This window comes from Caloenas nicobarica, chromosome 3 (assembly GCF_036013445.1).
Source record: "Caloenas nicobarica isolate bCalNic1 chromosome 3, bCalNic1.hap1, whole genome shotgun sequence".
Classification (NCBI taxonomy): domain Eukaryota; kingdom Metazoa; phylum Chordata; class Aves; order Columbiformes; family Columbidae; genus Caloenas; species Caloenas nicobarica.
The window spans coordinates 20553862-20571782 of NC_088247.1; the positions used below are offsets into that span (position 1 = coordinate 20553862).

At 37.8% G+C, this 17921-nt stretch overlaps 1 protein-coding gene across 1 annotated transcript in view; it reads right to left on the bottom strand.

Moving 5' to 3' along the window:
• The window catches only part of SNTG2 (syntrophin gamma 2), a 262809-nt gene that overhangs the window by 66585 nt on the left and 178303 nt on the right, over positions 1-17921 (bottom strand). The window contains exon 9 of the mRNA XM_065632065.1: positions 14679-14806. Coding sequence (XP_065488137.1) covers positions 14679-14806 — 128 coding nt within the window. The remainder of the gene's footprint in view (positions 1-14678; positions 14807-17921) is intronic.

Consider the following 17921-nt stretch of genomic DNA (forward strand, 5'->3'; position numbering starts at 1 on the left):
ATGAAGTTACTGGGTCTTCCTGGGATTCTCTGATGTAGGTGAAGTCCTCTATTACTTAATTTATGATGTATGTCAACATGAGCATTCAAAATGACACATAGAGGTTAATAGGCAGTTATTCATTCATGACTTACTGAAAAAGTTATTAACCTAACATTTGTCATTTTTAGGGAGTTTGATGGTGAACGTGAATATTGAACTCTATATACTTGCTAAAAAAGGTCATATAAAATACCCATCACAGACCATATTAACAAGAGAAAGTATCCTAATAAATATTTATATATACATTAACTGATATGTTTTACTGTTAAAAGAGTCATGAAGTGTTATACTTGGCGTTCGCAAAAATAATATTCTTAGTCTGAAGACTTAAATATATATCAGCTGATTCTCTTGTATTCCTTTTCATGATTGACTTATCATGGTAACTACTAACACCTGATGGCAATGGTACAAATCTGTGTCACTTTTAGTAAATCTGTTTCACCTCTTCAGAAAGAAATAAAAGGTCAAAACAAATCCTTTTATTGTTTTCAAGTAAACCGAGTGAAATAATCATCTCTCAAGCATACTGGTCCTTTTACCTAAGGCTCTGACAAAGACCCCAACAGTGCTGTAATAGAATGACTTATGGTATGATCTCTTCAACACCCCACTGAGACCGTGAAGATCTGTCATCCCCAGTGCATTGATTTGCAGTGGAGCATGGAAACTGACTTAATTTGGTGCTGTGAAGAGAAACCATTCACAATGCCTAACTTAGGTATCAAATTCAAATATCAAAGCTAAGATGCTAGAGTCCTTACACAGACAGAGAGGACAATCTGGAGCTTTTAACAGAGCCAAGAAATAGTACGTGCTCTCCAGTGAAGCCACAGGAAGCCTAGACACTAACTCAGCTTCAGTAAATGCATAAAGGCTTGCAGTGTGAATGCCTTATCCTAGTGGCACAAAAGTGGCTGATGAAAGATCACAGAAGGGAAGTTCTCAGCTAATAACTAATGCAACCAACACAGGCAATCAAGATTAAAAAAATAACAAGTTTTATTACAAAAATTAACCAATCTTTTATCATTTGAAACATGGTGCTGGCAATAGTGCAGATTACACCTGAAGTCCGGTTGCCCTTTACCTTGTTGTAATAAAAGATGGTGATCACTTACAAAAGACAGTTAACAAGACTCCACAAATGCATCTAGAGATCTGAACAATTCACTGATAGGATACTGGCACAGAATCAAATAGGGTGTGAGGCATCCCACAAGTCCTCTAGCTCAGCCTCCTCACTAACTGGTTTAAAATACAAATCTCTTTCCCACAGGAAGACCAAAACTGGCCACAGTATTTTAGACACAGGTATTTCAGATGTGGCCTCAGGAATGCGAAGCAGAGGAGAACAGTCACTTCCCTTCACCTGCAGCCGATGCAGCCCCATGTGTGGTTACCCTCCGTCACCAACAGTGCCTATGGTTGACTCAAGCTCAACGTGGTGGTCACCAAGATCCTGCGGCCCTTCCTTTCCTGCAGGGCTGTCCCCTTGCCCTGCAGACTGACACCAGGACAACCCTCCCCAGGAGCTCTGTCTGGTTCAAGGTGACTGATGTGTGGCCACACTGCCTGGCACAGGAGACCTTTGGGGCACCACTGTCCCCACTGTGCTGACTCAGGCAGAAAGCCAGTTTTACCAGAGAGCACTTCAGTGCACTAAACGAAATAGGAAAAGAAAGAGCCAGCGTATATAAGGCTACAAATAAAAACAAATATCCAAACTAAAAATAAAAGCTCAAAAACATGAATGCTGAGGCTTTTGTTTTAAGTGAAATAAACAATGCAAGCACCAAGACAGCACTGGAATTCAGAAGAAAATAATTCTAGAGGCTTGAATGCCATGCCTTTCTCCATTTCCTCAAAACACAGAAAAGAAAAATTAAAGAAGCACAACTAAGCACCTGTTCCTGTTAGCTGACAAGGATGAGCTCTCCATTTAATACTAAAGAGTAAGTCTGGGAGGTCTCAAGATGCTAGGAACTCATCTCATCACCACAAAGTAAGATGACATGTCTTAGATTTCTTTTTTTTCTCTGAGGCTGCAAACCCATTTTAAAACACAGTTAGAGGAAATTCCCATCTCTTCTACTCCTGCTGTTACTGTACTATTGCAACTAGAACTAGAAATGAGTGTTTGCTCTTCCTAAATTCTAGAAATTTGGGCTGAATTACTCTCACATTTCTTATTATTTTCAGATCAGTCTCCCAGTCTGTAACTGTGTTCCCTGCAAGCAATTACACTAAGGAGCGTGAGGCAGTGCTTTCTATGCTCAGCTTCTTTCTGTCTCACTTTTATGGTGAAATGACGAATGGACCGGAATTCCTGGTCTCTTTTGGGTTTTGTTTACTGCATTAATTTAATAAAATAAACACTGTCTTTCTGAGAATGGCAGTCAGAATAACAGATGGGCATTAGTAGACTTAAGTTCTCTTCCTGACATTGACACTTTTGAACAATTAATATTAATTACAATTAATACAGCATGTTTTGCTGTACAAGCAAGTTAGCTAATATAGAGGTGTTAAATCCAAAGACTTCTCAAAGTGAAAAATGTATTTTGAGTGCCAGTTGAAATGGGAAAAGCTGAATTTTTACTTTATTAGAAACTAAGAATTTTGGCAAAATATATTTTAAGATTTTCCATATCTGTGGTATGTGAAATCATCTTTGCATCAGAGTTATTTCAATGTTTTATAGTATTTCCTAAATGAAAACTTAGATGCTTGTTTGAGAGCAGCTGTTTCACCTGAAGTTTACTACTGTGGTGATAGAGACAGATTTGATCAGCTTTGCATCTTCCCAGGTCCTACATCAGTGTTCCTTCCTGTTTGTACAATTATTTGACATCTGACTTGAGTTTTTGTTGCTTTTCTTACAGCATTTTCTAGTGCCTTGCTTATAGTACTTTATTGTCTTCTTGCTAGAATTTTAATTTAGCCTGAAGTTTGTGGACTATGGGTGGATCTGAATGGAAATTCAAAAAGGATGATCATCTGAATTATTTAATCTCTTTGAAATTCTGTGTTAAAAATAAAGGGATTTTGTTCTGTAAATGACATATAGCCTCTTCTCATCTTAAAAAAAATGTTCAGATTTGCATATTGTGTTGGATTATTAACAAAACTGTGTGGCTAAAAAGATATCAATGTATTAAACATAAACTTAGATTGCATTTCATGTTTGTGTTTGGGTAGGTTTTTTTTTGTGAACATTTTGCTTTTAGTGTTGTAACTTTGGTTGATTTTCTATTAAACTTGATATTGTACCTTAATGTATCTTAATGATGTCTTCAGAGCTGATTTTATATGTCAATGGCGTCAACCTACAATATAATATGTAAGTGTCTCTAGGAATATTTTGACACAGGTAAGATGGCTAACAAAATTTATATTTGGACAATAATTATTGGACAATCTGCCACTGTAATACCAGTTCAGGTTCATGTTCAAACTCCATAAGTCTTTTGACACGACAGAGATTTGTTATCTTACAACAACAAATCTCTGTCGCGACTAAAGAGATCATCAATATTATTACATTTAAATTATATAAACCAGATTACTTCTTCAAGATGTTCAATTCTCCATGTGATTTAAATATACAATTTATACTGTCTATGAAATTCAGACATGTTTGTTGGAGAAGAACAGATGTCCATGTGCGTCTTATATGTAGCAATGTGGTGGATTTCTTTGAAACCTAAATACTTTCTGCCTTCAGAAGAATGAGCAATATAGCTTTATTATTATTACACAATGCAAATCAGTTTTTGCTTTGTTTTGTTTTGGTTTTTTTCCCCATAACACTCATCTGAAGATATGTATATCTTGAACAAACAGGTATTTTGTAAAATAACAGTGATAAAGCTAAGTAATGAGCATCACAGACTTCAACATATTCAGCTTGCTCCAGGATTTTTTTTTCTTTCTTGGTGTCAAAGTTAGTGGCAAACAAGTAGGTCTTCTGTTGAAACTTCAGGCTATTTATCCTGAGACATTTATTGAAGACATCTGGGGGTAGAGTCTTGCTGAGCTAATTCTAGTGGATTAGAATTTAGTATTTTGTCAGCAAGCAGAAGAACAGACAAAATAAGTCTCAACTTCTCTAGAAACAAATAAACAGAAAGTAATAATACTTTGAACTCAGTAGTAATATTAATATGAACAATTTTCTGAGAGTAATAATCTGTTTGTCTTTTTTGGCGGGTGGGATTTATTTTGCCTTTTTGTCTGCTTGCTGGCAATATGCCATGGCGTGATCCACAGAATCACAGAATCACAGAATGTTAGGGATTGGAAGGGACCTCAAAAGATCATCTAGTCCAATCCCCCTGCCGGAGCAGGAACACCTAGGTGAGGTTACACAGGAAGGCGTCCAGGTGGGTTTTGAATATCTCCAGAGAAAGAGACTCCACAACCTCCCTGGGCAGCCTGTTCCAGTGTTCTGTTACCCTCACTGAGAAGAAGTTTCTTCTCAAATGTAAGTGGAACCTCTTGTGTTCCAGCTTGAACCCATTACCCCTTGTCTTACTGTTGGTTGTCACCGAGAAGAGCCTGGCTCCATCCTCATGACACCCACCCTTTATATATTTAAAAACATTCTGTCTTCTAATGGATGCTATTTACTAGAACATGAATGAATGTGTCAAATCAGTTTTCCAGAGCAACACGTCATCTTTGGCGGAAAGTAGAAATGGTTCCCGATTATGCACATCCTGAAAAGAAAGCACTTAATTTTCACCTTTGTACTTAGTTGCAGTACAGATTTTAAAATCAGAAGCTAAATATCGTAAGGATGAAGATTCAAAAAATAAACCAGCTCACTCTCCTTATGTTGGCTTCACGCTACTGAACAGAATTAAAATGATGTGTTTAAGAATAGGAATATATTGCCCTAGAGCACAAAGAAACAGCCATTTCCTTAGTTTTCATGTCACTGATTTTTGATACACTTTTAGACTGCAAGTATATTGCACCCAAACGTATGTCTAATTTCTAGTCAAAACAATTTGCATCACTTCTCACATAAGGAACAGCTACTAAATTGGTCCCAGTCTTAAAGAATCACTATTTAATGCTGATCTTTTATACTAAGTGTGTGGCATATCTCCTGCCTAGCTTGATTTTTCTCTGATTTAGCAGCTTATTCCAGCCAAGGGTAAGTCAATTTCTTATTGTGGAGGGATCTGTAGAATGCCTGGTCGCCTCTTTGGTATCTTTCTGTTTACAATCTATTAAGCAGATGTCATTCTATGGCCTGCATTTCCCTGATCCCTTGCAATGGATTTCCACACCTTGCATTGAGCAGAATTACAACAAACGTACTGGAAACATTTATTTTAATGATGCTTTAAAAGAAAAACACACATAGCAGTCTTCTGGCAGTCCTTAAAAAACCGTACATAGTACAGGTTTTTTAGAAAAACCCACTGACTTCATGGCTTATTCTGTTTACATATCACCTGAACAATGTAGTAAAAACCAAAAAATTGTGCTGGGCTTTATATTCATAAATACATAATAAAGTGCTTTCTGGAGTGCTCTAAAGATCAACAAATTAAGAATGAAGGTTACAGAATGGACTCATACAGGCAGATGCTAAGCCAGTTTTAGTACTTTGTAACTGTAGTCAAAAAACTCAATACATGTAGTAGAAATCCACAAAACATTGTGAAATATATCAATTTTATTACAACGCTATCAGGTCTAAAAGCCATTGAAAAAGAATGTCACTTTTCAACTCTATGCAGAATAGGAAAAAAGTTGAAATTCCTTAAGTGCCAAAGGAAACCACAGTTGCCAAATCCTAAAATACTACAGCTAAGAATAGGAACAGCAAGTGACACTGCAATACCTTTTGAGAAAAGAAAAAAAATTTCCAACAGAAAATTTTACGTTTTAATTTGGATAACCAGAATTGTACATAGATTCTAGACAGGCATTAGCAGTGACTGTATAACGGTTTTAATGCTTCTTATTTCTGGAAGGTGTTTCTCCTGTTGTACTCTCAAATATCTATATCTCCTTTGCAAGTCTGCAGGACAGTGATGTTTCAGAGCTGTTCTCTGCCGAACTGCTGTACCCAGTCTCTGCCTTCCTCAGCTGCCATCTACCAAAAGGCTCTAATAATGTCCATCCCCCTGCACTTTGTGCTATTGTATTGCCTCCCATTTCCAACAGTTTCACCCTGTCATAACATATTCTGCTCCTCTTCTGTACTGATGATGCTGATACTGCCACCAATTATTTTAATTTGTGTGCTGTTTTCTGCATCATCAATCAAATGGCCCTTACGGCACCCTATTAATAATAGCCCTCCAAACCGATACTTTCTTTTTCATGTTATCTTTTATCAGATGTTAATCTCTCTGCCACTGTCTCCCACTCTATTGCTCCAAATCAGTTTGACTGTGATAACTTTCAGGTACATACTTGTTTTCTTACCTTCATGTTCAACATAATTGTTACTGAAAACTGTAAGCAAATACTCATTCAGTTTTTGTAACTCGGAGATATTGTCTTTAACTCCTATATGTTTCTCAAAATGTTTATTCAATTTCTTACTTTCCAATTTATTTATCTAATTAAAGGCATTTTGATAATTTACTGAGATATTAAAATGGAAAAAACAGAATCCTTCAGAAAGATTCTGTTAAGAAATCAGTGAGACAATTTAAATAAAACAGACAAACAAAAATTTAAAAATCACAAAATTCTCTGTAGTTACTGAAATACTGGAATAACAAGAAATAGAAAATAATACCTAAATCTAATTAAGTTGTTTTCTAATTGGGATCATAGCTATATGGCTTATAGCCACTGGTTCTGAATGACTTCCAGTCCACTCATTTCATCAATTAAATTTCCATTTTCCAAAAAGCTATTTTTTTTCAGTCTCTAAACTCATAATGTTCAATAGGTTCTTTTACCTTCACTTAAAGCTCCACTCAATAAGGAAAATAAAAATGATTATACAGTACTTTCAGTATCTGCTGTAAGGACTGAAAATACTTATCTACACATTTTTCCAAATAAGGATTCAGACATTCTGTAAGAAACATCAAAGATTATAAATTAATGAACTACATTCTCCAACTTCTATAAGACTACCTATCTTTACTTTTCTATCTTAAAAGTAAAAAGACTTCAAATTATGCCATGAACTGTAATTCCTTTGCATGAGAAAGACTTACTGATCTCATTATTTCTCTCTCAAACGTACATCACATTTAGTGACCAACTTGATCCTCAACAGTGAAAAAAGATTTCCATTACCAGCTAGCAGTTAAAAGTATTCACAGTATTCATTGTATGTATTATCTTACTTCTTATAGAGAAAAATTACATTGATGGATGATGAGATGTGTAAAATGATAGAAGTAGTGGTGCTATATTATAAAGGCAAGTGAATTAAAAAGTTATTGAATAAATAAGTAATCAAAAAAGACTAATTGGCATGCCACACAGAAATATTCAGATAGACTACAATCACTTCAACAATATGAAATACCCTAATTAAAGGTGATTTTGGTAGTTAATACAATGTTTCTCTTCCACTTTCATAACTTCCGAAGATATAACTGGAAAGATCCTGCACTGAGAAGAGGAGGAACATGTATTTATTGTTTCTTATCTTTATTTTTTTTTCTTTTGTGATACGGACATTTCACAGTCCCACTCTGCAGTATTTTCATTCAGTCCTCTTAATGCATAAGGAAGGAAATAATCTATGCCATTCTCTCTTGTTTCTGTTAATATCTATGGTGCTGACAAAATCTAAAATATGTGAAAAATATACTCTTGTATCATTAAGTCACCAGTTAAGACTTACTGGGAAAAATACAACGAAAAGTCAAAGGTAACTCCCTTCTCTTATAATGAAAAAAGGAATAACAATCAAACAGATACATGTGTTCCTGGCCATCTCATGACACAAGAGCTAAAAGCATGCCCCTTGTTGCAAATTACTGTAAAACTCAAATGAAGTCCTGAGGAATTTAAACTGCATAGTTTAACCACAAAGAAAGTAATATAGCCTAATCTGATTAGATTAGACTAGATTTGATCTAAACCACATTAAAAGTATACCACAGTCTAACAGGCAACTCTAGCTATATAACATGTTTCTAAGTGAAAAAATGGTCAAAAATATTGAGCAAGATGCTGACATGCCATACATTGTCATACTCTATTTTTTACACTAAAGGCAACAAAAAGATGTCCTTCAGTAACTTAACAGACTCTGGTCGACCTTATGACAGACATTTTTTTAGTTTTTCATAAGGTTATCTGAAAGTCGGATCTTATTTACAGCACCAGAAAAAAGAACACTGCAAATATTAAACAATGTTGAATTTGATGGAGAAGAAAAGCAAATGAGGTCAGAGTGGCCATCCAGACCAGCTGAGAGCAGCTTACCGCATCAGAACAGCAAGAGTAGCTGGACTTACAGATACTATACACAGAATATACAATACTATATATTAAAACAATCAGTCTGTGATTGATTTTAGTAACAAAAGTATGCTAAGTCTGCTGCAGCCAACTGCAAGAATTTCATAGGTGAAAAAGCTGGTTTTTCTATCAGGGAAAAGGATTGAAGAAAGCAGAACGTGCATTATCTGTGAGTGGACAGACAGCAAAATAATCATATAAGGCTTCAATATTCTTTCCCAAACCATAACATTTTGCACAGTTACAAGGCAATGGGAATGACAAAAACCAAAGGCATATAAATAACTTCGGTGGAAAGAATGACAGAGACCTCTTCAAATTTAATTCAGGTAAGGAGTAGGGGAAAAGGCCTTTCATACAGTCCGTCTACCTGAAGAGAAGGCACACAGCTGTGTATGTGACACTGCAGAAGATGGTTCCAATACTTCAACAACACAGTCTTAAAAAGTAATCTGTTTTTTCTGGTGCCAGTGCACCTTCTCAAGACCAACTGCGATAACTTAGAGCGGGGGTGTCAAACTCATTTTCACTGGGGGCCACATGAGCCTCACGGCTGTAGGAGTAGTTAAATTTATGCAGTCCTAAAATTACATTTTGCCCTTTGAAGGCAGCCCTGAGGCTGATGTGGCACCCAGTGAAAATGAAATTGGTGCCCCTGACTTAGAGGATAACATATAATGAGGCGTAGCAACAAAACAAAGCTATGACAAAGACCAAGAGGGAGACAAAGTTACGAGGATGACGTATAAGACTCAAGTACTCAATACTGAAAAAACAGGCACGCTGCCTACCAGTGTACACAAATAGGCTCCAAGATGATAAAGCAAATAAAGCAATATTTGGGTGACTTAAGCAAACTTTAGGTCAACAGAACTTGGTTCTTATGGGTGACTTCAACTACCCAGACATTTGTTGTAAAAATAATACAGCAGCTCACGTCCTCCATCAAGTTCCTGGAATGTGTAGATGACTGCTTCCTCATACAAATGTTAGATCTGCCAACGAGGAATGAGGCACTGCTGGATTTGCTATTCACAAATCAAGAAAACCTGCTTTTTAATATCTCGGTTAGTGATAACCTTGGCTGCAGTGATCACAGTATTGTGCAGTTTGGGATCCTGCTAAGCACACAGAAGGTTAGTACTAAGACAAAGGCTTTTGATTTTAGAAGAGCAAACCTCAGCTCACTCAGGGCTCAGTTGGTAGGGCTTCTGTGGGAAGCTTCAATGGACAATGAAGGAGGCAGTGAGTGCCAGGAGGTTTTCAAGAACGTTCTCCTGGAAGCACAAAACCAGATTATCTCCTTTAAAGGTAAGGGAAGTAGGCAGCGCAAGAGACCCCCTTGGCTTTACTGCGAGCTTCTGAGTCTGCTCAAAGGCAAAAGAGAAGCATACTAGAGGTGGAAAGGCACACGAGTACCTGTTGAGAACTACAAGGGCATTGCCACGGTGTGCAGAGATGCAGTTCGGAAAGCAAACGCTGAGCTTGAATTGAAATCAGCCAGAGATGTCAAAAACCACAAGAAAAGGTGCTTCAAGTATGTAAACAACATGCAGAAGCAGAAGTAAAATATTGTCCTGCTGTTAAACAGCAAAGGTGAATTAGTCACCAAGAATGTTACAAAGGCTTTATTCACCTCTGTCTTTACCAGCACTGCTGGGCCCCAGACCGTGGGAAGAGAAATCCAGGTTGATGCTAACGCAGACCCACCGTCAGTGAAGGAAGAGTTGGTATGTGAACTATTACAGCACCTCGACCCCTACAAATTGACGTGACCTGACAGTATCCGCCCAAGCGTGTTAAGAGAGCTGGCTGACGGCATTGCAAGGCCACTCTCCATAATGTTTGAGAAGTCATGGAGATCGAGGGACATCCCAGAAGACTGTAAGAAGGCTAATGACACCTACAGCTACAAGAAGGGCTTAAAGGAAGATCCAGGAAATTTTAGGCCCACCAGTCTTAACTTCAGTTCCTGAGAAAGCTGTGGAATGAATCCTCCTGGGTCTGTCACAAGTCAGTTGAAGCATGTGACTGGGAAAAAACAGTAAAGATTCACCAAGGGCAAATCATGTTTGACACACCTGATCGCCTTCTACAACAAAGTAACCTGCTCAGTTGATGTGAGGCAAGCGGTGGACATTGTCTACCTGGATTTCTCAAAGGCTTTTGATACAGTTTCCCACAGCCTCCTTCTAGACAAACTGATGCATTATAGTCTCGACAAGTGGCCTCTGTGGTGGATGGGGAACTGGCTGACAGGCCATACCCAGAGAGTGGTGGTAAACAGCTCTTTTCAAACTGGCAATCTGTCATGAGTGGGGACCCCCAGGGATCGATATTGTGCCCAACGCTGTTTACTATCTTCGTAAGTGATTCGGATGATGGGATCAGGTGTAACACTGATTAAGTTTGACAATGACACCAAACTAAGTGGGGAAATGGACACTTCAGAAGGGAAAGTCATCCTGCAGGAGGGCCTGGATAGGCTGGAAGAGTGGGTTAACAAGAACCTTATGAAGTTCAGCAATAGCAAGTGTAAGGTCTTGCAGCTGGGAAAACATAATCCAGGAGTGCAGCACAGGCTGGGATCTACCCGGCTGGGGAGCAGCTCTGTGGAAAGGGACCTGGGGGTCCTGGTGGACAACAAGCTCAATGAGTGGACAGTGCGCTGCTGCAGCAAAGAAGGCCAAGAAGATGCTGCGCTGCACTGGCAAGTGCACCACCAGCAGGGACAAAGTCATTATCCCACTCTACTTAGTGCTTGTCAGGCCACATCTGGAATACTGTGTTCAGTTTTGGTCCCTGCTATACAAAAAAGATGTGGACAGGCTGAAGAGGGTCCAGAGAAGGGTCACAAAGAGTATCAAAGGACTGAGAAGCCTTCCATATCAGGTCAGGCTGAGAAAACTGGGCTTGTTCAGCCTTGAGAAATGAAGGCTTAGGGGAGACCTCATCACCATGTTCCAGTATTTAAAGGGTGGTCATAGAGAAGATGGAGACTCCCTGTTTACAGGGAGTCACATCAAAAGATGAAGGGTAATGGGTACAAGTTACTCCTGGTGAGATTCCAATTGGACGCAAGAGGAAAACTTTCACAATGAAAACAATCAGCCATTGGAATAAACTCCCCAGGGAAATGGTGGATTCCCCAACAATGCACACCTTTAAGATTTGGCTGGACAGGGTGCTGGGCCATCTTGTCTAGACTCTCCTTTTGCCAAGAAAGGGTGGACCAGATGATCCTTGAAGTCCCTTCCAACCTGGTATTCTACAATTCTATCATTCTATGATTGTATGATTCTATGATTCAAGTAAATATTCAGAGAATGGCAAAACTAGAAAATTAGTCAGCAGGATGCATGAAACATTCAGGGGAACTGCCATGAACTCATTCAAACGGCTTTAGCCTGATGGCTGAAATGTGAAAGAGAGTGAAGATGTGCAGATATGGTTGAAGGGAGGATTGTTATCTAGATTGATGTCACCATTTATACTTGTAATTGCTTGTAGGTTTTATTTCATACAAAGCAGACACTTGACTTTAGAGAGCAATTACTGAAGAAAAATGTTGGAATTTATGCTTATACAAACATGGAGAAATGTAAAAGAAAGGATACAAGTGGGAAACAGCAAGGATAAGTACACATATTTCAGAGGGGCAGAGAACAAGGTAAGAGTAGTCTGACATCCCTCAGCCAAAAATAAACACCTTTTGTAAGAATATGGGAAACAGCTTATCCACAGTTAATCTCAAGGTGGTACTCCTTTAATGCTCATATAGATATTCTTCTTAGTTTACCAAAACAAGCAAGGAGAATTTAGTAGAACTAAAGTATCATGGGATGCTGATAGGCTTTATGGAACAATTTCATCATTTTTTAGTGCTTATTAAAAAAAAGAAAAAAACAAACAAACAAACAAAAACAGTAATAAAGGAGTGCTGTTTATACTAAATATACATGGGAATAAAATGTATTGCAAGATAACATGTCTCTCCAAGACTGAAACTCAAAGCACTAAGCTCCTCAATCCTCACGAGAAAAATACGTCTGTGATGGGTTGATCCTGGGCCAGCAGCTAAGCATCCACACTGCCATTCATTCCCCCACTGCTCTCCAAAGAGAACAGGAAGAACAAGAAAACTGGTGGGTTGAAACAAAGACAGTTTAATAAGCAAAGGGAAGAGAGGGGAAAAAAAAAAAAAAACCAAACAACAAACCAACCCACAACAAAACAAGTGATGCGATGGCAACCACTCACCATCTCCCACAAGCAGAATGATGCCCTGCCAGTCACCAAGCAATGGTGAACTCCCCCAAACCCCCTCTTCTCAGATTTTAGTGCTGACCATAATGTTACACGGCATGGAATATCCCTTTCACCAATTTGGGTCACCTGCTCAGGGTATGTCCCCTCCCAACTTCTTGCTCACCCCGGCCTACTCCTTGAGTAGAGACAGAGCAGGAAAAAGAGAAAGCCTTGACACTGTGCGAGAACTGCTCAGCAACAACCAAAACACTGGTGTGTTATTAACATTGCTTTAGCCACAAACTAAGACACAGCACCATATGGAAGAAAATGAAGAAAACTGACTCCATCTCAGCCAGACCTAGTACAGTATAAGAAGGTGTTTTATTTCAAAGAGTTCTCAGAATGCACATGATGCTGTTTTGGGACCTGGAAGCCCTTGGGATCACTCCATCTAATGCATAGAGTGCACAGGAGTGAAACTGCTTCAGATTGTCAGGGTGATCACTGAACTCAGAAGTTTAAATGTTCTATCTTCTTCCTCTTATCCTTTAAATTTAAGAACATTGATGATAAGTTGATGATGAGTTGATGTCTAAATGTGCACACAGAGGTTTACTCACTTCATTCACAGGAGAACTTCTAAGCTTTGAACGGCTGGAGGCCTGTGATAGATTGGGAAGGGCTGGACCACGTGAATTGGTCACTTGAAGCAGGAAGGAAGAAGGTGGTGGAGGAAGTGATGAGAGACTAAATAAAACGGAATTAAGATTTCAGACAAAGACTGCAGAAGAACCTAAAACTTTTCTGGACAGGTTATCATTATTCATCCATGATGCTTTAACACAAAGTCTGGGAGAGGAGTTGCCAACTGATTTAGGAGACTAATTGCTCTAAGTTAAAAGCAGCAAAACTGTCATACTAGAAAAAAAAAAGTTTTTCAGTTCATTTTCAGGCAACAGGTCACAAATCTGGCAGACATCAAGAAAGGTACACACATTAATTTCTGGTACCTCCTGGTAGCAGGTGACCCTGGCAGCAGGTGGCCTGTATAGCTGATGCTTCAATAGAGATTCCAGTTCACTTATTAATGAGAATTAGAAGCAAACAAGTATAGGGCAACACGTAAAGAAAATGGAAAATAACAACAGCGAATAAACTCCTTTTGTCACACATATGGAGAACTGTGGACTACTTGGACTACAACTACTGGCAGATTTGAAGCAGTCCTACCACACAGAATGGTTTGCAGAAAAAAGCTGATGCATGCTGCAAAGTGTTGAACCTTTCTCAAGCACATTATTTATAGAAGATTTATTAAACTTCACTTTTGCTTTCATATTTCCTGAAGTCCGGGACAATCACCTCTGACATCCTATTCTATAGCTACTTTATGAACCATTACTCAGGTATCTGCCTGCAAAAAGATTCTAGGATCAAAAATACAGTATTTTGTACCACGTGCTTGCAAAAATCTCTTGTTAATACAAGTTTCTATATGACAATGATAGGCAGCATAGTCATTATGATTGTGGACTGTGTTATCATTTGTAAAGTAGCAGGAGAGTTAATTGACAATATTAGAATTTGGGAATATAGAAGTATTCCATCAGAGATACAGAACGAAATGTAGTATATAAAAATTAATTCAAATAACGCCGAGCTTAACCTCTGTACTAGCTGCTGATGCTAACTGAATTCCCAAGATCCAACAGATTATAGAAATGTGTTTACAGGAGCTATATTTATTGTCCTTTTTTACTTTATCTTTGGTAATCGTAATTCAGCTCAAAAGATGGACTGCATAGTTTTTAATAAGAAGACTTTCGTATCTCCACTCAAAGAATTCTTAAATAGCCAACACTCCACAGCAAACTATTAGTTACAGCTAGCTAACCCAGTGCTTCCCGTTTTCGTGTACAAACCTTAATTTATCTGTTCCAGCTTTGTACCTCGAGATTCGAGCCATAGACAGAGGAACTGATAAGGTGTCTAGCCAGTGCTTCTCATATTTTGGTTCATTAGCTGTGGGTGAAGAAGGTGATGATGGAGCCTGTACAGAATAAATGAGAATCAGTAAGTGCAGTGTATCAGACAATATAGTGAAAAAACCATGAATATGCATCTCTTGTCTCAGAAGTGAATAATTGTAGCAACAGAACTATTCAACAAACTCAGAATTTAGTAGCAAAATAAAAAGAGAAGCACTTACGTAGAAAGGAATGCTAGCTATCTTGATATTATTCTTGTGACTTAATTTCAGTATTACCTTAACATTAAATATATTTATATATTTGTTAAGAACTACTAATAAAAAGGAAACATTTTTTACCCATAAGTGTCCTGAATTTTCTCTAAATGCAACATAAAATACATTTTTGGTTTAAATTAATTTGATCTGTGCAACTCTTCTACATGTCTCAAACAATCATCAGAGAAAAAGACACGAGTAATATCTTAAAGACTACGTTACAGACTACCGTTTTCATATTTGTGCATTGTGACTTTCATCCATAATGTTATTTAACTGTAGATTTAAAATTCTGATTTCTGTGTTACCAGTATCCACATATGGACTGATGAATTTTGAAATTTCATCTTTGAAGGTTTCCTTTAAATATTTCTACTATAAAGGCAAGATTGTTGATACCACCTAAGCAGTAAAGGATATCCAGATCTCAGAACAGTGAAAATATATGATTTTACACTCTACTCATTTCATGTAACTACGGCATACAAAAGAAAATAACCTTAAATCAAATGTGTACGAATGCAAATGAAGTTAGGGGAATTAGCTTAGATATATAGCTATTGAAATAGGAGTCTATCCAAACCAAAACTAGAGCTTATACGCAGACGGTTCAGCCTGCTCATATATGTAGCATCTTATGCATTGCAATTAAACAGTGCATGAAGGCACTAAGAATGAAACATGATAAAAATAAAATATCTATGCAATTTTAAAAGTTGCCATAGAAAACATTCAGGAAACTGCAGAGAGAGATACATCTTAGTTCATATACACTTGCAGTTTGCTCCTTGTGAAATAATATCCAGAGGTTTACATCATTGTATCAATGACTGAAAGTACAGAACTATGCCCAAATTGTCAAAAAAATATGGTAACTGGTTTTGTTTGCAAATGATTTCAAAATACTGTTTACGGGCAAAAATCAATTACATTAGAAACAGATTAGAAAATGTTGAAAACCACTGCTCAGTGTACCAGTCCAGATTTATGAGCATGATTATGAGCTTAATGCTTATTAAATAAACAACAGAATGATCTCGGAGTTTCATACAGAATGCATAAAAATGATCAACTGAAAATTTCTATTGATACTTATATCTGTGCACTACCATGATAGCTGAGCATTTCACTCTTTTATAAGGATAGCAATACTGTTCACAGAGAGGCAGCTGAGAAGGATTCACAGACATAGATATTTTGGCCAAAGACAGGCATTTGTGCTGTCTCTGAACCAAAATTATTTGTTCCAGGTTGCACAGAAAACCTTCTGGTAGAGAAGGGAGTTGAAAGCTGGTTATTTTTATCCAAGCTGTAAATATGAACTGAGTAGTACTTAAAAAAGCAAATAGACTGACACAGCTTCAGCTTTGTCATGCCCAAGCGCTCAAAAGCCATAAAACTTACTCAAAATAAATAACATTCAGGGAATTGTTCTATATCTTTTTCTTGCTCATAAGGATTTAGGGTTAATTTTTTTCCCCTAAAGCTCTTCCTTGCAGCCATCAAGGGCTTATCTTTCTATTTACTTCTTTAAATAAACCAAAATAGTGACTGTCATACTCTAACAGAACAACTGAGAATTAGTGACTGAGGGACACTTTTCTAGTAAACGAAAAGATTGTAATGAAATCGCCAGAATTGGTAACACTAATGAATCTTTAAGACTTCAATCTCTTTTAAGAAAGGAATTTCATTTAGAGTATTTGCAATCCCTAGAACAATTCAGCTTTCATTTGATTGAGATCTGGTGTTGTTGCAGTATGAATATTTCATAATCAAGTCTATAGACTAATTCTATCTCACAGAATTAGTCACAAAAGGCTAAGGTGTCTCCAAAGCTTAGTATAAATTTAATAATATCATAGTGAAGAATCTAGACGCATATTTTAGAATTCTGTTCAAATTAAAATAATTGACAGAACCACATGCAATCTGAAGTTGAAAATGATCAACATAATGTAACATGCCTGTCTGGAAACAGAAATGTCTAAGAATAAAGCAGAAGGTAGCTTATTACATCAAACATAAATGCTTGAATATGATAACTGATTTTAAATCCATGAATCAGAAAATAAAGAAACATAAAAATTCCTGAAGCAGCTTCACCTGTTGTTCCCATCTTCTCAGCTCTTAAGACACAGAGAACATATAGACAATTTAAACATAAAACCTTGACTTTTTCTTGTGAACCATTAGCTGTACTTCTTTTAGCAGGCTGTTGAACAATAAACTGTAATATTCTAGGCAATTTAAGAGCATTTGGCAGGAAAAAAAAATGTGAGTGGGTCACTCTGGCAATTTAATGTTTCTATTTGCTCTCTCACACTTCGATCAAATGCTTTAGTAGGATACAGAGCTTCACGGCCTGGCTGAAATGCCTACCACAGCATGCCGGCCCTCCTGGGAGCTCAGGTGTGACAGGGGCCTCTTTCAGGAGCCTGACACCCAGCCAGGGGCTTCTATGACAACAGGCTGAGAGAGTTGGGGTTGTTCAGCCTGGAGAAGAGAAGGCTCCAGGGAGACCTTATTGCGGCCTTTCGGTACTTAAAAGGGGCCTATAAGAAAGATGGGGACAGACTTTTTGCAGGGCCTGTTGCGATAGGACAAGGTGGTAATGGTTTTCAACTAAAAGAGGGGAGATTCAAGCTAGACAGGAGGAAGAATTCTTTTTTTTAAATGAGGGTGGTGAAACACTGGCCCAGGTTGCCCAGAGAGGTGGTAGATGCCACATCCTTGGAAACACTCAATGTCAGGCTGGACAGGGCTCTGAGCAACCTGAACCAGTTGAAGATGTCCCTGCACATTGCAGGGGGTTGGACTAGATGACCTTTGAAGGTCCCTTCCAACCCAAACTATTCTATGATTCTATACCAGTGTAAAGAAAAAAATATCTCAATATAAGTTAAGATCAGAATTT